This window comes from Chinchilla lanigera, unplaced genomic scaffold (genome assembly GCF_000276665.1).
Source record: "Chinchilla lanigera isolate Chin_1 unplaced genomic scaffold, ChiLan1.0 scaffold00014, whole genome shotgun sequence".
Classification (NCBI taxonomy): Eukaryota; Metazoa; Chordata; class Mammalia; order Rodentia; family Chinchillidae; genus Chinchilla; species Chinchilla lanigera.
Window position 1 is genome coordinate 4,539,591 of NW_004955415.1, and position 22,888 is coordinate 4,562,478.

The window sequence follows — 22,888 nt, forward strand, 5'->3', positions numbered from 1 at the left end:
TTCAATACATAGGCTATCATAACAAAGCAGCTGGTACTGTATATTATTTTGAGCTGTTCCATTAATTTTCATTGTTATAATTAGCACCTAAATTTGATTCATGATTAGTTGAAAACATTACACAAAAGGGGGGCGCAAATTAGTTCTGAGTCTAATAGCATTCTAGATCCTATTTCACCCTTTTTACAGTTGTTAAGCTCTATTTTAGCCAGCCATGGTGGCGCACACCTGTAATCCCAGCACTTGGGAGGCTGAGGCAGGAGGATTGTTCTGAGTTTGAGACCAGCCTGGGCTACAAAGTGAGCTCAAGGCCAGCCTGAACTGCATAGCGAGACCATCTCAAAAAGACAAAAACAAGAAAAAAAAAAAAAAAAAGCTCTATTTTAAATAAAGCATCACTAGAATAAATCAAAATTTAGGTGGGGAAAAACACTAACAACAGAAAAGTTACGCAAAAGCTAAACCCTGTCAAGTGGGTTTTTATCATTGTACCGTGGGAACTTTTCTTTCCCTGAATAGACCTGCAGCATCTCTGCCTCTTGCTCAGCCTTCAGCCAGGCCTGTTCATACTCGCTACAAAGCACCTCCTTCAGCGCCCCAGCATATTACATATTTGGTACCTGACTCCTGGAATGGTCAGAACTATCTGAGGTAACATCTACGTTGATGCAAAGAACCTACAGTTCTAGTAACAGAGGGAAACGATAAGGGTTGCAGAGCTTGAGTTTATTATTACAACTCAGAGATTCAACTTAAGTTTCCAAGAAATGCACTGTATCCCTTTTCTTACTTTTATATTGAGATCAGGTCTAACTTTGACAATGTGTTCTTAAATGAGAAATTACTAAGAGAACAACCCTGGAGAGATTTACTGGTCTTGTTAAAGTGTAGTCATTAGCATTAAAATATTCTAATGAATACACCTAACACCTCCATAGAGTTTTAAAAATTTCACCACTTACCACTCTGTAAATTTAATCACCAATTTTGACATCAATGTCTGCTACTTAAAAGCTAAGTCAGACCGTCTAAATCATACCTTGTTTTCCTTATAAAAGATCAATTTAAGTTTAGGGAAGACCCACTGTTCCAAAGTAGGCCAACTCAGGCTTTTGCCACAACCTGACCACGTGCTTCTCAGCTTTCAGCTCTGGTGAATCTGTGACTTTCCCCTTCTAGAAACAGAAACTTGCTCTCAGAGGTTTTCTTCCTAATACTGATCTCACTGTTGTGGAGCCAGGAATCGGTTCCTATTCATCTGGATCCCGTCACTGGCCAGATATAGTCCTAACAATGACTTTACTCCTTTCACTCTTCTACACGTTCTCCTTGCACGCACCTAACTGCACTGGCTCACTCCACCCCTCCTGTTGTAACAAATTAAAAATACGTTTGTAAGAGCTTTAACTTTCAAGACAGTACACATTATATTTTAATTAAATGAAAACCATTTTAAGATACTCCGAATTCTGTATCTTCATCAATAACCAATGAGAAAATGCTTCACTTAGACTCTCACCTTTAGAGTAAGCAAGATGTTTTTGTATCGCTATCACGTTTAAAGTATCAAGAAAGCAAACAAAACATTGATTTTGGTGGTGGCACTGAATCTTGTTTTAAAGGTTTGATTGCTTTAAATTATCAACAATCAAAAAATTTTTAAAAGCTAAGTGCGATGGCATATACCTGCAATACCAAAAAGTGCAGTTTCCCCAGCTATTTGGTAGGCTAAGGCAGGTTCATAAGTTCGAGGCCAGCCTGGGCAATTCGGTGGGGCCCTGTCTTAAGAGCTGAGGATGTAGCTCAGTGGTAGAGAGCTTGCCACGCATGTGCAAAGCACTGGATTCAATGCCCAGTACCACACAGACACATACACCTCCACACCCCTAAAATTTAGAAAGTACAAATATAGGCAGAATGCAATTCAAGTAGAGAGGATAAAATATAAATTGTAGTGAAACTTTAAGATGTTTTTACAAGCTGGTTGTGGTGGTACACTACCTCTAAGGTAGGAGGATTGCTTCAAGTTCAAGGCCAGCCTGAACTACAGAGCAACCCAGTCTCAAAAAACAAAAGATGATTTTACAAATGGCTACTAAAAGCAGAATCTCATTTGAGTGGGACAGGTACAAACCAGAACATAATTCAAGAATTTGCTTACTGCACACATAAAGTTCCAGAATTGTCTGTATCTACATGTGGATGGAAATATCAGGTAAAGGGCAAATCTTGTTATCCATCCTTCTAAGAGATTTTCCAAATACTGACTGGCCTCAAATTCTTTTGTTATGGTGATGTTGGATAAACTATAGAGTTGTCTTAAACATGAGCTTATTACTCTGTCAATTATTAGATATCTATAATAGTCTCAACTCAAACTTGACTTGGGGAAAAAAAAAAGAAATGAAGACCAAGATATTGTGGTTTTATAACTAATATTCCTAAGATTCAACAGAAATGGCAAACACTAGAAACAAACTAAAAAGCACAAATATAAGCAGCACTGACATTTCTGAAATTCTAAAATTCTAGAACTGAATAATAAAAGTATGTCAGAATTCAGGACTATATTTCATATAATAACATCAATTGTCTAGAAGATAGAAACACAGAAATTGTTTTGTTGGAATAATAGGTATTTTCCATGTAAGCAAATGGGAGAGATTTATGAATAGAAAAGCAACACTGGCAGTTAACAGAGTTAACAAAAAGTATATATACATATACATTAAATATGTCCATATGTAGTATACCCTACATATAGGGGTTATTATATTTAAAATTGTTTAGAATATAAGAGCAGGATTAGAAAATGAGTTTATACTTTAGCAACCATCATTTTGTTTGTTTTAAAAGACTTGGCTAGATGTTTTAATCTCATATAAATTAGTCCATTATTCTTTGGAAAACTTTTTTTTTTTTTTTTTTGCCTGCCAAGGTCCAAATACAGAACTATGAGCTTTCAATGTCAGATATTCTTCTTTTTCCAAAGAAACAACCTTCAATTCACAACCTATGGCCAGCTATCATAAATACGCCCAGAGAACTTGGCTTTAAGAATGTGATGCTTCTAAATCTTAGTAACAGCTTTAGGTAACATGAAGAGTTAAAAGCTATCGTTATCAACATTTACTGTACATTAATAGGGTGCATGGCAGTATGCATCAGCACTGTTTTCACTAAAACAGCTAAAAACTATTGCTGTCCTTTTGGAAGTACTCTATCACTTCTGTGTGTTTTTTTCCCATGAAGAGCAGCTTCTGTTTGAGAAAATCTGCCAGTCCTCCAGTCCTCAAAGACCCTTGTTAAAATGCCATGGGAAGTTGCAGAGGTTGGGGTGTATACAATTTACTGCCTAGTAAACTCATTCTTACAATGTAAATCATTCCTTCTTTGCAGTGTCCTTGACGGCTTGCTTCAAGCGTATTTAAAAGGTTGCTTTAAATTGCTGAGTCAGCATCCTACTTTGGTAACTGTCACTGATAGCAGAAATGCTAGTTTAGGACAGATTCCATGGGAAAACACAGTAGGACAACTGACAGCTAAAACAAACAGCTAATGGTGATGGTGCTTGTCTCAGAAACAAACACAAATAGTGATCACAGAAAAGACAGAGAGGACTACCACTGTATTTTCTCATTTTGAAGAATTATTTGTTCACTTACTTGCCCTACATAAAAAACATTGTAACTGCAACATCCAATTTATCATAAAGGGCACTTTTAATGTCAGGCTGGCTGTGATACAGTGTGTCACTAACCTGCCAGCCATCAGACTGTGTCCATCGTTCCCTATCTTAAGGAGGAGAGAAATGGACCGATTTCCTACTTAAAAGGCAGAGTCCTACTGCTGTCTCAGGAGCAAATACTGGGGCTAGAGAAGCATACAACAAACTTGTAGTTAGGATTTCATGTCCCAAAAGCCTCTTAACCTGCTGATACAAGAGAAGCAAGTACAATATACTCCTTGCCTACTTCCCCTCCACAGTCAGGCAAAGGCTCCAGTGATTCTGGAGGAGGAAAAGTCCACCCTAAAACAAGGTGGTAATTACATTTGGGAGCCACTTTACAACTCAATTCACTAGTTATTACGTCCCAAGAATACTTCAGACATGCATGAAAGCTTAAAACCACATTTTCTTCTTTTTAATTCTGCCTTATTACATAAGCTTTGCTGCATTTGAGAACATGAAAAGGCCATAAGCTTCCAAGGAAGAGAAATACTGTACATCTGAAACTTTAACCTACTGATGAGACACTCTTCTTTTCATCTGTTTTCTCAATCACTGGAACGACGCAGACCATTGAGAACACATGTTCCTTTCTCATATTCCACTGCAAAAGCCACTGCTTCATATACACTATAGAAGAGAAGGTTTTGTTCTTCCTCTTTGCAGTATTGTCCCCTAGTCAGGGAATCCCTCACAGAAGGATTGCATTGAGCCAGCAGAAGCTGAATGCCAATGGCTTCATAATCTCTGCGAACTTCTTTCAGTGTATGGATCCCTGCTGTATCTAAAAAGGGTATTGCACTGCAGTCAATCACTACAGTATGTAGCTCCAAAGGATCATGGGAAAGTTGCACTGAAACATCATCCTGTACTCCAAGAGTGATTCTTTGCTCTTTGAGCTTTCTCTTGGCTACCTTCTTCTGAGCAGCCTTTACCAAAACTGGGTTTAGAGTATTTTTATATAAAGCAGATTTAAAGCATTCTTTGTTTATGTAGTAGAGAGGGGCTATGAAGCGGACAATCTTGATGCCTGGCTTGGTCTGAAGGTTCTTGTAAGCAGACAGGGATTCAAAGAGTTCAGACTCTTCCACCAAGCCAAGCAATGAAACCTTTGGCTTCTGAGTGCGAAGAATAACACAAAACATAGAAAAACAAACCCCAATAAGCAGGCCTATTTCAGTGCTTATCAGAGCGGAGGACAGCATGGTAACAAACCAAATAAGCGTATCCATTCTGCTAACCCTCCACATACTGGGCAGATCTCTAAATTTATGAAGGGCTCCCCGGAGATTTACAATAGTGATCACACCAAGGACACATTTCTGTAAGGAATAGAATAAAGGAGCTATTACCAGGAGAACCAACAAAAGAACCAGGGCTGTCATCACAGCAGAAACCTGAGTTTGACAGCCTGTTGATTCTTTAACCAGTGTCTTTGCAAGAGCTGCGCTAGTAGTAATGCAATGGAAGAACGAAGGGATAATATTGCAAAAGCCAATGGCATACATCTCCTGATTTGCTCTGACTGTGTACCCATGTTTCTTGGCAAACATCTCAGAAAGTGATACAGTGGTAGCAAAGCCAATGATAGAAATGGCTATTGCATCCACAGCCACGGTAGGCACTAGGCTCCAGTCTGGTGCTTCGGGTGGCAGAAACCCAGTGGGAATATGTCCAGCAACGCTGGAATTGTACTTCTCCTGTAGTTTTCCAAAATGAGAGGCCATTGTGGCTGCCACGACAACAATAAGTTCAATAGGAATTGGTGCCTTGAGCCGGGATTTGAAGTGCTCATTGAGTTCTTTGGTTGGCAAAAGTACCAAAAAGCACAAAAGGCTGGTGATGAGATCACAGAGATTGGTCTTATGGATGTTTCGGAAGATATGTATCCAGGTAGTGATGAGTGAGCCCACGCCATGAGTCCGTGGAAGGCTGAGCCCAAGAAGATACTTGGCCTGAGATGTGAGAACAGTGAAGGAGGCGCCAGTGACAAATCCACTCAGCAAGGCATCTGAGAGGTAGACAGAAACAAAGCCCACTTGAAAGAAGCCCATCACTACCTAGAAGGAGGATATACAAGTGTTAGATATAAATGTCAGATAAAAAAATAAATGAAGTTAAAAAAAAAATCAATCTTTTCACTCTGTGAGGAGAGAAAACTTGCCCAAGGTCACACTGTTTATCACTAACCAGCTAAAACTAGAACTGAGGATTTCTGCCTTCTCAAACAATGTTTCTTACACTTTCTTTTCCAAAAGAAAATTCTCAAGGACCCATATGAAAACAAAAACTCAAATTGTAAGAATTCTAATTAAAAAAATTTTTTTTTCCTGTAAAGCAGAAGTCATTGTTGTAACTGATAAGAAAAAGATATCATTTTTTTAAACTGGGGACTGAACCTAGTGCATTTTCATTGAGCTACATCTCCAGCCCTTTTCATCTATTTATTTAGACAGGATTTGCTAAGTTGCCGAGGCTGGGCTTGAACCTGTGGTTCTCCTGCCTCAGCCTCCCAGAGTACTGGGATCAGGCATATGCCATGATGCTTGGCTTTGTTCCTTTGCTAGATCCAAATGACTGCTATAAAGAAGAGGTTTAATGCTGGTGCTGGATGTTAAAAGGCAGGGGCATGATGATAATAGCACGTTAGCGGATCCTACAGTAGATCTAAGAAGAATTTCATTTCTAGTATTTTCTCCTGTCTGAGACTATGGAATAGTGGCCCTTAACCTTTTCCATTTCTTGCCAACAATCTAAGAGAAATACTATCTTTTGGAAGAGTCACTCACTAGAGCAGTGAATTCTAAAGGAAGATATGAGCATCTATAACTTAAAAAATTTCTGTATTGTTCCTCTCCTTACTTTCTGCCACTCCCCATTCTGTTACCCTCTTGCCTGACTATGCAAGCAGACTGCCAGTAACTAACCATACATAATTTCAAGCTATACTCCCTAAAAATTAAGGAATTTAACATATAAAATTAAGGAGTTGTACTTGATGGTCTCCAGGACCTTTTCTGATCTAAATTTTTATAACAAAATAATAAAAACTTGGCTGTCTGACAGTCCTTGGTTAAGAGGCAGCCTAGGAAAATCAGACTATCTTACTTGTAGAGCCCAAAGTTTGAATTCTCGCTCTAGTACTCATATATCCTGAGAGCTCAGTAAATGATACCTTTAAGTATTATGATCTCTACCATCTCTAAAAGATCTAAGATTTCATGTATAGTGATTACTTCTGTTAGAAATAACCAATTGTTCCACCATTTCTTACCTGATAAACTCCAGCCATAAAGGTTACAGTGCTTCCAATTTTAATTGCATAGGAACTTTTGTCACATAACCTGTCTGATGTGTGGTTTACTAATAAGCTCCCACTTGAAACAATTCCTAAAAAAGGAGTAACATCGGCAGTGTCACAGCCAGCTTTGTGTAGTTCTCGGTCAACTACCTCACCAATCATAAGGCACAGTATTCCAAAAATGCCCACAGAGATGTGACGAGAAGTACCAAATATAAAGTAAATGATGCTGGCAAAAAAAGATGTGTACAGACCATAGATAGGATCTTGGCCAGCCAAGAGGGAATAAGCAATGGACTGGGGAACCAATAAGATACCCACAATCAAACCAGACATCATATCTCCTAAAATGTTTTTCTTTAGATCATATTTTGGGAACCACTGCAAAACAGGAAAGAAATCAAAAATTGTATTTTTGGCTTTGGTTGAGCTACACTGGCAACTCTTCTGTAGCTTTTTTATGACAAAGTGCTTAATGTTAGTATTTGATTTCTCTTGAGGCTCCAAATGTATCCTAGGATAAGGTCTGCATTGCTCATTGGTTTCAACTTGCTTGAAGTCAGTACTCGATTCCTCTTGTGTCTCCAGAGAGACCCCAGATGGAAGACTGTCATTTCCTTTAGCTGAGTCCCTTGGTGAAAGATCAAGTTGCTCTTTACTTTCTGAAGACATTTCTGGAGATAGATGGTTCAGCTTCCTACTCCAAAGAAAATATCAGTGTTAACTAATAAAATAATTCCCAGTCCCCGCATATACTAACAGTCCTACTTTTTACACACGGTAGTTAAGTTTTAGCAGAGATAACTTGTATCTACCTTCTTTAATTGAGCCTATTTGTCCTGGTCAGGGGTAAAAAAAAGACCAAAAGTAGGGACCATAAATAGCTAAGTCAAAGCAAGTACTACATAGGTGCAGGACTTCCCAAGGATAAAACTACTAAGGACTTTTCTCCATATCTGCTTGGCTCACCCTGCAGTTTTTTTCCTCCAGAAAAGGTATCAGGGTAAGAGCTGTCTCCTTCCCATGTTACAAATGGTTTTCCTCCCAGGTTTTTCACTTCTCAGCTATATTGCAAAATAAAGTGAAGAGCATGGGATGGGTTGACAGCGCAAGTGACTAGTATACGCTATCGAAGGTTTCAGTCTAACCCATTGGGTTCTGGCATAGTCATCTGCTCCGTACAGAGGGCTCACGTTTATGCAGAGGCCCTTGACTATTCTGAGTATATATTCTTAAAGACAGACTGAATAGAGGAGTAAATTCAAAGATAGGTCAGTGGAAGGGGCTGGGGATTTAGCTCAGCGGTACAGCTCTTGCCTGGCAAGCGCAAGGTCGTGAGTTTGATTCCCAGTACCAGAAAAAACAAACAAACAAAAAAAAAAAACAAAAAAAAAAGGTCAATAGAAATTACCTGAACTAAAGCAAAACAGAATTTAAGTGACAAAACCAAAAACTCAATACCAACAATGTAACAGTACATCTAAGAGCTATGACACATAAAGCTTTTTTATTCCTTACAGGAAAAGAGGAAATGGATAGAAGAAATGGCCTAGGATTTTCCAAAATTATTCAGACATTAAACTATAGATATATCTGAGAATACAAAAAAAAAGGAAAAAAAAAAACCCTGCACCTACATACATCACATCCAAACTAAAAACAAGACATGAAAATCCTAAAGTCAAAGAAAAAAAAAGAAAGACCGAAGCAAAAACCCAATAGCAACAATGTAACAGTACATCTAAGAGCCTTGTACCTCTAAGACAAAGACAGCACTTACACAGCAACAAAGCTAAGAATTAGAGCAGATGTCTTGGAAACCAGGGAGGCCAGAAGATGATGGTGCAGTATCTTTAACAAAGATACCACTTTCAACCCATACATCTATACCTAGGAGAAAATCTTTTAAAAGATGAAGAATAAACTTTCTTAGATAAACACTGAAAGAATGTATTACCAACAGATCAGTGATCACTTCTGTCTGCTCCACCCCCATGAAGATTCTTTAGTCATAAAGAATATACCAGTCAGAAACTCAGACACAAATTCTATGGCCGGGCATGGTGGCGCACGCCTGTAATCCCAGCACTTGGGAGGCTGAGGCAGGATGATCACTGTAAGTTTGAGGCCTGCCTGCTCTACAAAGTGAGTTTAAGGCCAGCCTGAGCTGTATACTGAAACCCTGTCTCAAAAAAGAAAAAAAAAAAAAAAGAAAAAAGAAAAAAGAAAAAAAAATTCTTGGAAATGGAACAAATGATAAATTCAAATTTTCAATAAAAAATCTGTTATTGCTCTGAAAGATACTGTCTCTATCAAAAATAGGAATGCATTAATGTGACAATAACATTGCCAAGAATGGATTGTGAACTCTGAGGCCTTACACAAAATGTAAAGAAGTGTAAAAATATGTGAAGGTAGACTCTGATTTGTTAAAGATGTATATTACAAACCCAAGGCTAACTGCTAACTTTTTAAAAAAGTATGATAAATATTAAATCAGTAGTAGAATTAGGGTTGAGCATATAGCTTAGAGGAAGAGTGACTGCCTAGCATGTACAAGGCCATGGGTTTGAACTCCACCATTGCAAAAATTAAAAAACAGTGGAGATAAAAAATGATAAAAATTCTCAACCCAAGAAACAGTAAAAGAAAAAAAAAAGTAGAAAATAGCAAGATGATACAGTTTAATCAAACATATAAATAATCACATTAAATGAATGGTCTGAACATGACAATTAAAAGACTATCAGACTGAAAGTAAGCAGATACTGTGGGAGTGAGTTGTTACTGGTTACACAATTTCTATTTCAAGTTTGAAAAATAGATAATAGTGATAGTTAAATAATACTGAGAATGTACTTAATGCCACTGGATTATATGCTTAAAAATGGTTAAAATGGTCAATTTTTATATCATACTATTTTAACATACACATACACTCATGCAGCCAAGAGAAGGAACCAGAGTATGCTATTTTAAAACTTGGTATATTGAAGGGTACAATATTACTTAACAGTACTCAGTGGAAAGTTAAAGAGGCATACTACAAGCTCTAGAATAATCCCACTAATAACAAAGAACTGTGGTTAGTAAAGGAGGTAAAATGGAATCACAGAAAGTACTAAATAACTCAAAAGATGACAAGAAAGGAAAATAAATTGCAATCATATCAATAACTGCCACATCAACAATTACCTTAAACATGATGGTCTAAATATCACCCCCCACACTAAATAAATAAATAAATAAATAAATATCCCCACACAGACTGTCAGATTAGATTAAAAAGCAAAACCCAAGCCAGGCGTGGTGGCACACGCCTGTAATCCCAGCACTCGGGAGGCTGAGTCAGGAGGATCATTGCAAGTTCGAGGCCAGCCTGGGCTACAAAGTGAGTTCAAGGTCAGCCTGAACTGCATTGCGAGACTCTGTCTCAGAAAGTCAAAAAAAAAAAAAAGCAAGACCCAATTACATGCAGCCTACAAGAAACATACTTAAGTATAAAGAAAGCATAAAGACCTAATAGAACAAAAGTAAAAAGATAAGGAAAGATATACTTTGCTGACATGCACCAAAAGAAAGCTGGAATAGCTATATTAACATCAGATAAAGAAGATTTGAGGGAAAAGAGGACAATTTTATAAATGATAATGGGGCCAATTCTTCAAGAAAACTTAACCATTATAATCCTAACTGTGCACCTAACATCAGAGTTCCAAAATAAATGAATCAAAAGCAAGCAAAAAATACAAGGACAAATATCCATGATTATCACCAGAGAACTGAATGGCTTTCTCTCAGTATTTATTGAATAAGAAAGAAAATCAGTAGGATTTACAAGATTTGAACACTGTAGATCCACTTGGAACATATATAGTAAAGCTAAGACATTATACCCAATAATAGAAAAAATATACATTTTCTTCAAGTGAGTATGAAATATATACCAAGGGAAAACATAATTCTCTATAAGCTTAAAAGAATCCAATTCATACATAATATAGTCTCTGACTTCCACAGAATTAAATTAGAAAATAAAATATTGGAAAATCCCCAAATACTGTAATTGAAAAACAAATAACACATTTCTAAGGAACACAGGCATCAAAGGCATAAAAAAGACCAAGGAATTTTATCTGTAATAGCCCCAACCCAAATGTTCAACAATAAACAAATTGTGCTATATTCTTACATGGAATATTACTTAGAAATAGAAAGGAATAAACTATTGATATGATGTTAAATAACTCAAAATAATTTTGCTGAGTGAAAACCAGACAAAAAAGGAGTATGTATTATATGATTCCATCTACAGAAAATGCAAATTAACCTATAGTGATAGAAAGCAGATCAGTGGTTGTTCCAGTAAATATAAGAAGTAGGAAGGATGGAAGAGACTTTAGAAAAGCATAGAAAACTTTGAGAGTGTTGGGTACATTTATCATCTCGACCACAGCAATACATACATATATGAAAAGGGAAAAAGAGAAAAAGTCCTTCCCACTCCACCTCCCTTTCTTGTGGTACTGGGGATTGAACCCAAGGCCTTCACTGTATCCCCTTCCTTTCGTAAAAATCTGAGACAAGGTCTCACTAAATTGCTAAGTTCCCCTGGATGGGCTTGAAATTTCCTTATTGAGCCTCCTAGAGTGTTGGAGTCCCAGGAATATCTTTCAATATGTGTAACTTACTGCATGCTCCGTATCCCACAATAAAGCTGTAAATAACACTGATTCTTGTCAGAAGGGAAAAGATCTAGTTAGAATTTATTACGTTACATAATCATTTTGTTTTCAATACAGTTAGGTAGCCTTGGGAAATGTATTTCATAAACTCCCAAATAAATAAAATTAACTTTGGGAGAGAGTTTTTGAGCAGTTTAACTTCCTTTTGTAATATTTAAAGTATGATACATTTTGGTCTTCAAATATAGTAGTTTCAATGGATACATATGATGACATAGTACTAATCAGATACTACTGCGAGTAGCCACTGTTCCCTGCACCTCTCATCCATGGAAACCATTATCACTTGTGCTCTCTCAAGCCTTGTTCTTGGCAAGTAGCTACACCCTGTTTTCGCTGAACTCCCCGCTCCCGGTGACCCTACAAAAGATCCCATACCCTCTATGAGAGCAGCAGTTCTGGTCTCTAGTGCCGGAGAGGTCCTTCTCGGGTGTGTTCTGAAATAAACCTGTCCTGTTGAGCTCGCACCTGTTTCTTCTTTTCCTTTTTCCTCACAGAAATCATGAAATACAATCCTCAGATTTTGTAGCACAGGAATAAAGGTTTACAATAGTGAAATCATTTAAGGCAGAGCTAGAACTACAACCCACGTATGCTGACCCCTAACCATTTTCATATATTAGGACTTTTATGCCTAACTCTTTATGTGTATATATCATTAGCTATTACTGGAAAACTGGAGTCAACCGCAAAATAACCTAGACATCAAAAGTGTATAGAAGATTTAAAATCCTCACATTAGTGAAGAAGTCCTCAACCAAAAATCTAAAGTAGAATGGAACAGGTATAATAGGAATGAACTGTTGCAGTTTGAAAACCATTTTCCAGTACTCACATACTTACGAGCAGAAATATGGCTTCAACACAAGCCTCTGATTCAATCCTACACTCTGTCTCCTGGCTGCTTATTCTGAAGCTTCTTAAAAATCTTCAGAAAGTTCAACAAATACATGGAATGTTTGTATACTCACAATTCACCTATTTAACAACCTAACAATTTGACAACTGTCCATATTGTACTGCATTTGCTCTTTTGCATATTCTCTCCATATGTACAGTTTTTCTGAACTATTAAACTATGGGAAAGCTAAGATATACAGTACTTCTAGTACAGTTAGAAAAATGGAGCTCAGGAAGTCACTCCCTCTCACCGTTTTTCTTCTTTTTGTCTTTCTGAGACAGGATTCACTATGCAGTTCAGGTGGGCCTAGAAGTCACTCTGTAGCCCAGGCGGGCCTTGAACTTACAGGATCCTCCTTCCTCCTGAGTGCTGGGATTACAGGCATGCGCCACCGTGCCTGGCCTTATCACTCGTTTAACTTTAAACAGCAACATACGGCCATTTCTCCTTCCACTGTCTTAAGAGAGGTAAAAAAGCCAGGCGTGGTGGCGCATGCCTGTAATCCCAGCACGCGGGAGGCTGAGGCATGAGGATTGAGGATCGTTGCAAGTTTGAGACCAGCCTGGGCTACAAAGTGAGCTCAAGGCCAGCCTGAACTGCATAGCGAGACCCTGTCTCAAAAAGACAAAAAAAAAAGAGAGAGGTAAAAAAATAACAATAAAAACCCAGATCTCTGACACTCTAGGCAAGAGCACAGCACAGGCTCTGGGATCTCCTAGCCTGACTTTCAGTCTTTACCCTATTCAAACCTTATTAAGGGTTCATGAATAGGCACTATAGCTATAGGTGTAATTAAGAGCAGAGTGGATTCTGGGACAGGTATGGGTGTTGAGAGCCACTAAGATGACACAGCACTCAGTTAATCATTCCTGTCAATCATATCTAAAGATTTGGGGTGAGGCTCCTGGGCTAAAGCCCACAACCTTTAAATTCTAAAAGCCAGATTTATCTGTGGGCTGCTAGGTACTGTGTTTTGTGTATAGTACTTTTGCTTTCCAGTCATCCCGGCACCATGCCATATTTTTGTCAGCAAAGACTTGCCCTCAGCACAGCTTTCCGTGATCTTGAATAAATGTAGCTGCTTTTCACTTACCAATGGGTGAGTATTTGCAATTCTCTGTCCACCAGACAAAAGAGCCTGGAATTTATCTGCTAAATTCATCATATGGTAACACTTCAGCCTAAAACCTACACTGATCTTACATGTTTTAACTACTATGCTATCTGTCTTCTTCAAAAGAAGCAATCACTAATAATACCAGATCAACTATTTGGATGTGTCTCAAAAACCTTTATGGCAGCTGACAGTGGCAGCAACTGACAGTGGCGGCACCTGATTGTAATCTCAGCACTCTGGGAGGTTGAGGCAGAAGGATTCCAAGTTCAAGTTCAGCCTTGACAATCTAAATGAGATTATGTCTCAAAATTGTGAAAAATGAAAAGGTCTGAGGAGGAGCTCAGTGTAAAGGCACTGAGTTCCATCCCCGGTACTACCAAAACAAAGAAGCAAATAACAATAACAAACCTCAGTGGCTCCCTACCTCCTACTAAACAGTCCAAACCAGCTATGGCGAACCTGTTAAGAGCTTTCAATGATACAACAGCCTGCTGTGGCGTAAGTGCATAGGACCTCTGGTCTAAACATTTCCCTCTGGTCTTCTAAGAATACGCCCATAACTGCCTCTTTTTTGCTTGCTTCCTTGTACTAATGTTCCAATCACCAGTCTATGAAAATGTTACGCAGCCTTTGTCTCCCTGCACCTTTACTCTTGTTGTGCCTTCAGCTGGGGATGCCTTTTCCTGCTATCTCCATCCATCTATGTACATATGGGGGGTGATGGAGAGTTGGATCTCGGCCCTTCAATATGCTAAGCATGCACTCTACCACTGAGCTACACCCTCAGCCCCCCCACTTCTCTTCGTCCTTTTTCTAATTCTACATGGCTCATCTTAAATGCCACAGGATAAAGGAGACTTAAATTTCTTGGCTTTGCTTCACCAACATATTATTTACAACAATTTGGCATGTACATTAACAAGTCTTTAAAACTACAGTACACTTATAGGCAGGTACCAAGTCATCCTTGTTGCTATATAACCCACCAAACTAGGTGGCTCTCACTTGGTATGTAAGGGTACCTTTATGTTTATCCTGGAAACAATAAAGTTTCAAATAAATATAACAAAGACAAGAAAACGTCCTTATTTTTTGGTTATCACAAGTAATTAACGTTCATTTATCTCTGTAATGCATAGGAACCACCACAAGGCTTGTATCGGTTATGTATTACCACATACTATTTCTAACACTAAGCCCAATCTAAGGCAAAATAATAAGATATTTAGGAGGAAAATAAGTTTATGCCAAGAAATTATAATTTGGCAAGCATCTCTCTAAATTGTGATAACTAGTCTCAAAAATTACCCCTAGTAAACAGAACTTGAGGATCAAAAACCCTGAATATACTCATCTCTAGATCTTCCGCTAGGAGGCAGCACATGGATTTGGCCATATTACACAATGATTTCCAAATACAGAATATGCAGATTGAGGTGGGCACAGTGGTCCCTGCCTCTAATCCTAGCACTCTGGGAGGCTGAGGCAGAGGACAAAAAGTTGAAGCCCAGCCTGGGTAACTGAGTGAGACTCTGTCTCAAAGTAAAAAAATAAAAAAAGGGTTGTAGATGTGAAGGCTATAGGTCTAAACCCTAGTACAAAAAAAAGCACATTCTTAGACCTGCCCCTGCAAATCCAAAGATGAGAGCCCAGCCTCTGCATCCTAGGTGAAGCTGAGCTAGCAAGCTTAGTGGGGGTCATACTTGGAGAATCTGTAGGTGTGTTCCAGAATTCAGACACATCTGATCTCTATTCAGATCCAGATACACTGCTCAGCAGCTACACGGAACCATGTGAGAATTTTTCAGCATCAACTTCTGACCTGTAAAATGGAGAGAACATTACCAAGTAATTTGCAGGATTGTTGTGAGGCAAACACAAGTAAAGTATCTAGCACATAACATTTACTCAAAAGATGGTAACTATTGGTCTGTTTCTTGAAACCGTTGGGGTTCCTGATTAGGGGAGATGAACTCACTTCTTTCCTCAAAGCTTTGACTCTCCACTTCTTATGGATCCAATTTTCAAAAGCATAAATTTCTGTTTAACCCAATAATGTGTATCACATTATTCTTAGATTTCACATAAAGACCAACAGGGCAGGGATAGGGGGTAGGTCGCTCAATTGTAGGGCACCTGCAAAGGCCTTGGGGGGTTCCATGCCCAGCAACCCCCACCACACACACATACCAAAGAGCATAGGGACAAAGAAGGAAAAACACGGTACTAGAATGGATGCCAGAAAGGAGTTCAAGTTCTGAATGCTTCTCACTCACTAGTGAGTCCCACTCTGCACTAGGAAAGGGCCCAACCTGATATTCTATAAGTTTAGGAGAGCTGGTGCAAGTCCTTCTGCAAATGACTTGCTCTGCGCTTTCACGCAAGGAGCTGGTCCTTTGTGCGTACTCTGTGTCCCCATGTAACAAGTGAGAGTTAAGCGTCTGAAGGAAGTACAGGTCCCGAGTTTGTTGTTGGCCAGGAGCCTGCTTTTAATAGTCAAGTTAACCCAGTGCTCTGTCCTCTCCAGGTCGGCTTCCCCATCTGTCCAAGGGTGTGGTGGCTCCAACCTCCGGAGGCCGGCCCGCAGCTGTCTGGGTTCAGGACCCTCAGGAAACGCTCGGCCGCGACGGCAGCTCGGTATCCGCGAGCTGCGAGGGTTTGGGGTGGAGGAAGAGCAGTCCTCAGGCCCCGGGGCGGCCCGACCGCGGGCTGGGGGTGGCGCTTTACCCGCCCCCGCTTCTGCGCGCTGGGACAGCCCAGACACACGCCCACCTCCGCCGCCCGGCCACGACGGCCGGGGAGACGGTTGGTCATGGTTTCCTCGCAAAGCGCCTGGCCTGAGACCAGGACGACCCAAAGGGCGGCCCGCTCGCCATTCTCGCCCCTTTCTCACCTCCTGGGTCCAGCCCGCCCCAGCACTAGGTCCGCAGCGCGTCCTCCGCAACAGACCGAAGAAACACCGAAGCGCCTGCAAAGGAGGCCGGCCCCCCGCGGGCCTCTCTTTAACCGACCTGTGTTCTTCCCCGCCCATTGCCCGCCCTCACTCCCGCACCAGGCGGGGCCAGGCCGGGCGGCACGGAGAGGGGCGTAGGCGAACCGGCCGAAAGGTGCGGAAAACAGGCCGGTGGGAAAGCCCGCGGCCGTGGCAGTCACGTGGCCCAGCGGGAGAGCGACGCGGCCGTCAGCCAATGACTCAGCCCAGACCGGCGAGGGTGCCGCCCCTTATCCTTTCTCTTCGTCACGATTGGCTGTCCAGACCGAGGAGCCACGCGGCCGGTTAGGGTGGTACTGCTCCTCTAGCGGCATCCGCCAAGTAAGTTCTCACGGCATGTGACGGAGAGTGTAGGGCAGATGTAATATTAGGGAGGAGGCGGAGGCAGGAGGATCGCCTTGAGTTCGAGGCCAGCCTGAGCCTACATAGTAAGTTGAAGGTCAGTCTTAACTGCATAGCGAGACCGAATCGCAGAGAGAGGGAGAGAAGAAGACAGAGACAGAGAGACAGAGAAGCACTCGGACCCCCTTATGGTACAGCTCTTGCCCTGTTAGAGCTAGTTTTCCCCAAACCCACCCTACACCTCCTCTCCCACTGCCCTCCCCTTCTAGTAACCTGCCTGCCAGGTTGAACCACTGGTTGCTTCTCCTTCCTCACAGCTCAACCCTGAATTCCCATGTAAAAATAACCAGCCAGTCCTAGCCAATCGTGCCGTCCTGGTTTAATTATCTGCCCTGAACTGGCCACTTTGATGGAGTACGTTCCTTACCCTTGTTTGCAGCTTGGGTGGACCCAGTAGATGGGGCAAAAGGAAGGAAGCGTGATTAACTCCTTTTCTTCCCTTTCCAGTGAACCTCTTTACCCTGGGAAGGAAGCATGATTTGCTTCCTTTTCTTCTCTTCCTCTTTAGAACAGTCATGTAAATAAGGAACTCGGTTTCTTATCTAGAGATGATTGAGCTCAAGTTTCTGCCACCCAGGATTCAGGGTTTCCAGTCACACACCATGTCAGAAATCAGAATGTTACAGGAATTCAGGTCGGGTTGCTTACCTGCCAATAAGTCAGGGTGTTGGTGCAAGGAAGGCAATTTTATTCAGAAAGCTGACTCAATGACACGAAAGGGGGGCTACTATCACGAAGTGCTTCTCTGCTGGAAGCTGACTGAGGGTGGCTTCTGTAGGTGGTCATGGGTGTTCCTGTACTGGTGTGCACCTTCCTGCCCCAGGAGTGCTCAAGGTGGTTACTCAGTCATGCTGTATGTGTTTTACAATTTCTGCAGGTCTCAACAAAGATTCGTCATTTCTTTAGGCCAGCCCTTCCACAATTGGCTACATCTTGTATGGTGGGCAAGTAGGGTGGAGAGGGTAGCTACCCGTGATTGTCAAACTCCTGGTAAAGAAGGAGAACATCTTTCCTCTATTAGTTATTAATCAAATGTAAGAGTTTGTCTGCATCCCTGCATATTATAGATACCGATAGAGACTGTTAAACATTTTATTCCATGTATATTAACTTGCATTACAGATACAGAAGTTGAAGTTCAGGATATTATTACTCACCAAGTAGTGGATGTTGAGGTGAGATGGAGATGGATTTCTAACTGGGAACTGTCCAGTGTCTGAAGCTAAGAACATTCAGCTATGCCCCAGGGCCAGAGGAAGGTGCCGGAGATGGAGCTTTGGGCCAACCATTGGTGCTGCTCCTTCCCAAGCATCATCCCAGGTGTTCATGTTGTGCCTCCACAACATTGGCAGGGGCCATGCAGCTGGATTTTGGTCTGTCATTCCTATCTTACTTTCATTGATACAGTGTCTTTCCAGCATTCTAAAGGGGGAAACGGATAATCAACGCTCTGCTTATGGAGAGCTGGCTAATAATCTGCTTTTCTTTGATAACAGCAGGTCACCAGCCTACCAGCTAGGCTCTTTGCCCCTCCTTTCTAAGCCTGAGCATTTTCCCACCTGTTGTTCTCAGGGTCCATAGGGGTGATCAGCAACTTGAGGGTCACATGTTATAGTCATTACTCTGTCCCAAACAGCTTTACCCAAGAGTAACTAATGATGTATTAACCTGGGACCTTGTAGGCCAGCAGAGAAGTAATTTCAGGTTAGGGACCACATCAGGGTGGATCTCCTTAGCACTTCTGACCACCCATTCATTCTTCCCAGATGAGACAACCACTTGACTAAGGCCTCACTGGACTTTGGACTGACTCCCACTGTGTGATGGGCTATTCTGATAACACCTACTACAGATAAACATCTACTATAGATAAACATCTGCTACTGATAAACATCTGCTACAGATGTTTTATTGTTTCTTCTTTTAAAATTCATTTTCAAAAATCAGACCCCCCCCATTCAAAGACCCAATCCAGAAATGGGCATCTGAGATGAATATACACTTCTCAGATGAAGAAATACAAATGGCATATAAATATATGAAAAAATGTTCAGTATCATTGGTCAATCTAGAAATGCAAATTAAAACAACATTGAGATTCCATCTCACCCAAGAAAGAAAGGCTGTCATCACGAAATCAACCAATAACAGATGCTGGAGGGGGTGTGGGGAAAAAGAAACCCTTCTCCACTGTTGGTGGGAGTGCAGACTGGTACAACCACATGGAAATCAGTACAAAGATTACTCAAAAAGCTAGGATTAGAGGTCACATTCAGCCCAGGTATTCCCCTTCTAGATATCTTCCCAGAAGAATTAAAAATATCAAACCACAGCATCCATGTTTATAGCAGTATCCCAAGATAGGTGCACCCATGTTTATAGCAACTTATAATAGCTAAATCTTGGAAACAACCCAAATGCCTGTCAACTGAGGAATGGATAAAAATGATGTGGTATTTTTATACAATGGAGTACTACTCAGCCATAAAGAAGAATAAACTTGAAACATTTGTAGGTAAGTGGAGGCAACTTGAGACCATACTCATAAGTGAAACAAATGAGACTTACATGTGTAAACATCGTATGTCTCCCTGGTGTGAGAAACTGAAAGAGTAAATAAAGTCTAAAATGTACAAGAGATATTGTGAAATGGGAAGAAATTATTCAAAAGGAAAAAGGATCTAGGATAGGAGAAAGGGGAAAGGATGGAAGAGAAAAGGGAAAACAATGCAAGTCAGTTATACTGTTAGTGTCTCTTAGCTTATTGAAAAGGAAGGCTTGCACTAATATCGATTGGAGAAATTTTAATGGCCATATCTTGCACTCTGAATGACTACTGTAAAGATAACAAAATGCAGTGTATTACTATTCTATTATTTTGTTATGAAATTTTGTTTTACCTTTTTCCATAAAATTAAAAAATAAAAATAGTTTAAAATTAATTTTCATTGGAAATAGGTAACATAAAAATCAAGTAAATACATTCAAAAGATCAGAGGGGGGCTAGGAATGTAGCCCAGTGGTGGCACTAGGGTTGGAGCCCCAGAACCAAATCATAATAATAAAAATATATCAAAAGGTTTACAGTGAAAGGTAAACCTTTTCCTTCTCTCCAGCCTCACTCAAGGATACCTTTCTAGAGGCAACACAGCGCCTGTTTCCTGTTTTGCCTCCCGTGTTTATTCAGTACCATCAGTCTCAATTGCAGCTGCACATTAGAATCTCTTGGGGGAAAATTAAAAGATACCCGTGTTTGCTTTCCCACCCCCAGATATTGACTTAATTGGTATAGAGCAGGTTCGGGCTCCCTCAAGGACTGTTAACTATACCTGAAGTTGGCAAACCTCTCTTCTATGCATATACAAAACTGTACATGTATCTTTAAACAAAAGAGGCACCTAATAAATACTGTTAAAAAGGGGGCATGTTGTATGTACTAATCCATACTTTAAAAAATATTATACCCTAAGATTTGCATATCAGGAAATAGAAAGCTTCATTTCGGCTTTTTTTTTGCAAAGTAAATCACTTGGTGGCTTAAAACTTTTTTTCTTAAGTTTCTGTTGGTCAGGGATTTGGTAAGAGCCTTTCTAAGTGGTTTGAGCCTTAAGTCTGTCTTAGAGCTGCAGGGTGACTAGAGAGTAGCTCGAGTTCAGACAGAAATAGGGGCTGAGGCAGCTTCTAGCTATCCGGACTGCTCTTTCCCTTATAGTAGTCACGGGCCATGTCCTGTTTCCTCACACACCCAGGCTCAGGGTACTCTGAGCTGAAATGGCAGCTGAAGGCCAGTCACTCAGCTGATAAAGGGTGCTGTGTCAGCTTTTATGATCTAGCTTCAAGCGTCATACAACCTCTTTCTATTGCAGTCTCTTATTGAGAGTCATAAAAGCCTGTTCACTTTCAAGGTGAAGAAAATAGACTTGAAGTTACAATGGAAGAAATGCCACATTGTCTGAAGGGCATGTGAGATGGAAAATATTGTTGTGGCCCTCTTTGGCCACAGCAGTTCCACAGTACTCCATTGTCCGGATGTGTTAATAAAATTAGACTAGGCTGTTGTTTCAAACTAAGCTCATCCTGCACTTGACCCCAGCACCTCAAACTAAAAAGTAAAATGGAGTTACTCATGCTAAAGTTCCATATAATGAGACTGACACTGAGGTGTTATCTGACCTTTTGAAAAATCAAGAGAATGAGACATACCTATATTTCACAAGCAGGTTCATTGTCATGACAGTGAAGTTCCCTCTGCTTTAATCCTTATGTCCTTTAATTTTGTAAACTTTACAAAAATTAACTTGATATAATCTGATATTAGCCAGTTATTTTCCTATTCTTCTGTCTCCCTGTCTCAATCTTTAAAGGAAAGTAACTGAAATAGCCAGTTCTCTCTTTGCTCTGTTTTTGCTTTTTTCAGAATTTCTCTATTATACTAAACTTTGCTATTACTCCATCACATTTATTCTATTTTATGGAATGAAGTCTTGTGAATTGTAGACCTGAAAATGAAGCCAATAAAAACCTTTAAACTAAGTTATATTTTTGTTCATTAACAGGGACATTTATTTAATCATTGGCGGGCATTTATGTTATTTCTGTTCTTTTATTTATTTATTTTTTTTGAGGTGCTGAGCGTCAAACCCAGTCTCACACATCCTAAGCAAGCACCCTACCAGCGAGGTACACCCCCAGTCCTATTCTTTGAATGTTCCACATAGTGTTTTGTATGATTATGAGTATTTTCCCTTTGTTTCCTGTTCTCCGATTTCCTGGGGTGTGTGTGTGTGGTGGGAGTCCCTGCATGATCACTTGTCTCACAGGGCTACTGTGGCAGGGCAGAAAGCAACAATTCTTAGACTCAAGAAAACAACCATTCCAGATCTTGACCTTAGAGGGGAATAAGGCTGAATTGCCCTAGAGTTGGGGAGAAGGAAGGGCTAAGTAGTGACATAGGAGATTGCTGAGAGCCTTCCTTAAGACAGAAAAATGAATTAGGCTCTGCAGGATCCTTGAGTGAAAAGATCCGGGGCCTCTGCCCTTCCTGGAGTGGTGGGAGGGCATCCTACTTGGTTGGTTATTGGTGCCGTCTCAAAGACACCTACCCATAGCAAGAAGGTCTAAGCCCCAACTACGGGCAGAACTGCTGGCTGATGAGCAGCCACACCAGCTTGGATAGGAGCTTATTTGTAGTAGCAGAGTGGACTAAAGGCCAGAGGGCTTTTATGGGGCTGGACTAAGTTAGATCAACAGGTCTTCATAGGGCTGTGGGGTGGGGCATTGGTTATAACGATAATTGGGATTGAACATACTGCCAGGTGGAGGCTTGGAGCATATAAAATTTGATTTGGAGAAAGGAAAGAAATGTGCTTCTTATTCTAGGGTGAATTAGGGCACATTACTCTTCTCACAAATATTTAGGTACAGAAAGTAATCTGTTACCTGATGTTTCATGGTGATCACAAGCCCCATTATTCCAGATCTGGTTTTTCAGAAATGTGGGCTAAGAGCTGTGGGAGACAATGACATAAAATAAAATATGACCTGTGCATTAAAATATTGACTTTCTCATTATTTCTTTATTTCAGCTCAGGTTTCTGGATTGCCAGGACAATGTCCTGAAGGGTTAGTGATGACCTTGTTGCACCTTTCCATTCAAGTTTTTGATTAAGATAAGCAGAGAAGAGGAAAAAAAAAAAAAAA

General features: G+C 40.4%; 2 protein-coding genes across 4 annotated transcripts in view; one reads left to right on the forward strand and one right to left on the reverse strand.

Moving 5' to 3' along the window:
• Positions 1-711: 711 nt before the first annotated feature.
• Slc26a2 (solute carrier family 26 (anion exchanger), member 2) lies at positions 712-16,770 on the reverse strand. 3 transcript variants are annotated; one of them, XM_005380590.2, is made up of 5 exons: positions 16,688-16,770; positions 15,498-15,616; positions 12,155-12,259; positions 7,005-7,728; positions 712-5,790 (listed from the first exon to the last, which is right to left on the reverse strand). In XM_005380590.2, exons 4-5 carry the CDS (start codon positions 7,701-7,703, stop codon positions 4,279-4,281), a joined length of 2,211 nt encoding a protein of 736 aa, XP_005380647.1. In that variant the 5' UTR covers positions 7,704-7,728; positions 12,155-12,259; positions 15,498-15,616; positions 16,688-16,770; the 3' UTR covers positions 712-4,278. The 3 variants fall into 3 exon arrangements, with proteins under 3 accessions (XP_005380647.1, XP_013367790.1, XP_005380646.1); XM_013512336.1 differs by having other exon boundaries at positions 12,155-12,266; XM_005380589.2 differs by lacking the exon at positions 12,155-12,259.
• Positions 16,771-17,045: 275 nt separating this feature from the next.
• Pde6a (phosphodiesterase 6A, cGMP-specific, rod, alpha) overlaps positions 17,046-22,888 on the forward strand; it is an 80,435-nt gene continuing 74,592 nt past the window's right edge. The window contains exon 1 of the mRNA XM_005380592.2: positions 17,046-17,107. The gene's annotated coding sequence lies outside the window, so the exon portion shown is untranslated. The remainder of the gene's footprint in view (positions 17,108-22,888) is intronic.

Bases quoted from the DNA above. Each gene is read 5' to 3' on its own strand.
- Slc26a2 (XM_005380589.2), bottom strand. From the start codon at position 7,703: ATGTCTTCAGAAAGTAAAGAGCAACTTGATCTTTCACCAAGGGACTCA. The intron at 5,791-7,004 runs GTAAGAAATGGT...TCCTCCTTCTAG, and splicing joins TTATGGCTGGAGTTTATCAG to GTAGTGATGGGCTTCTTTCA.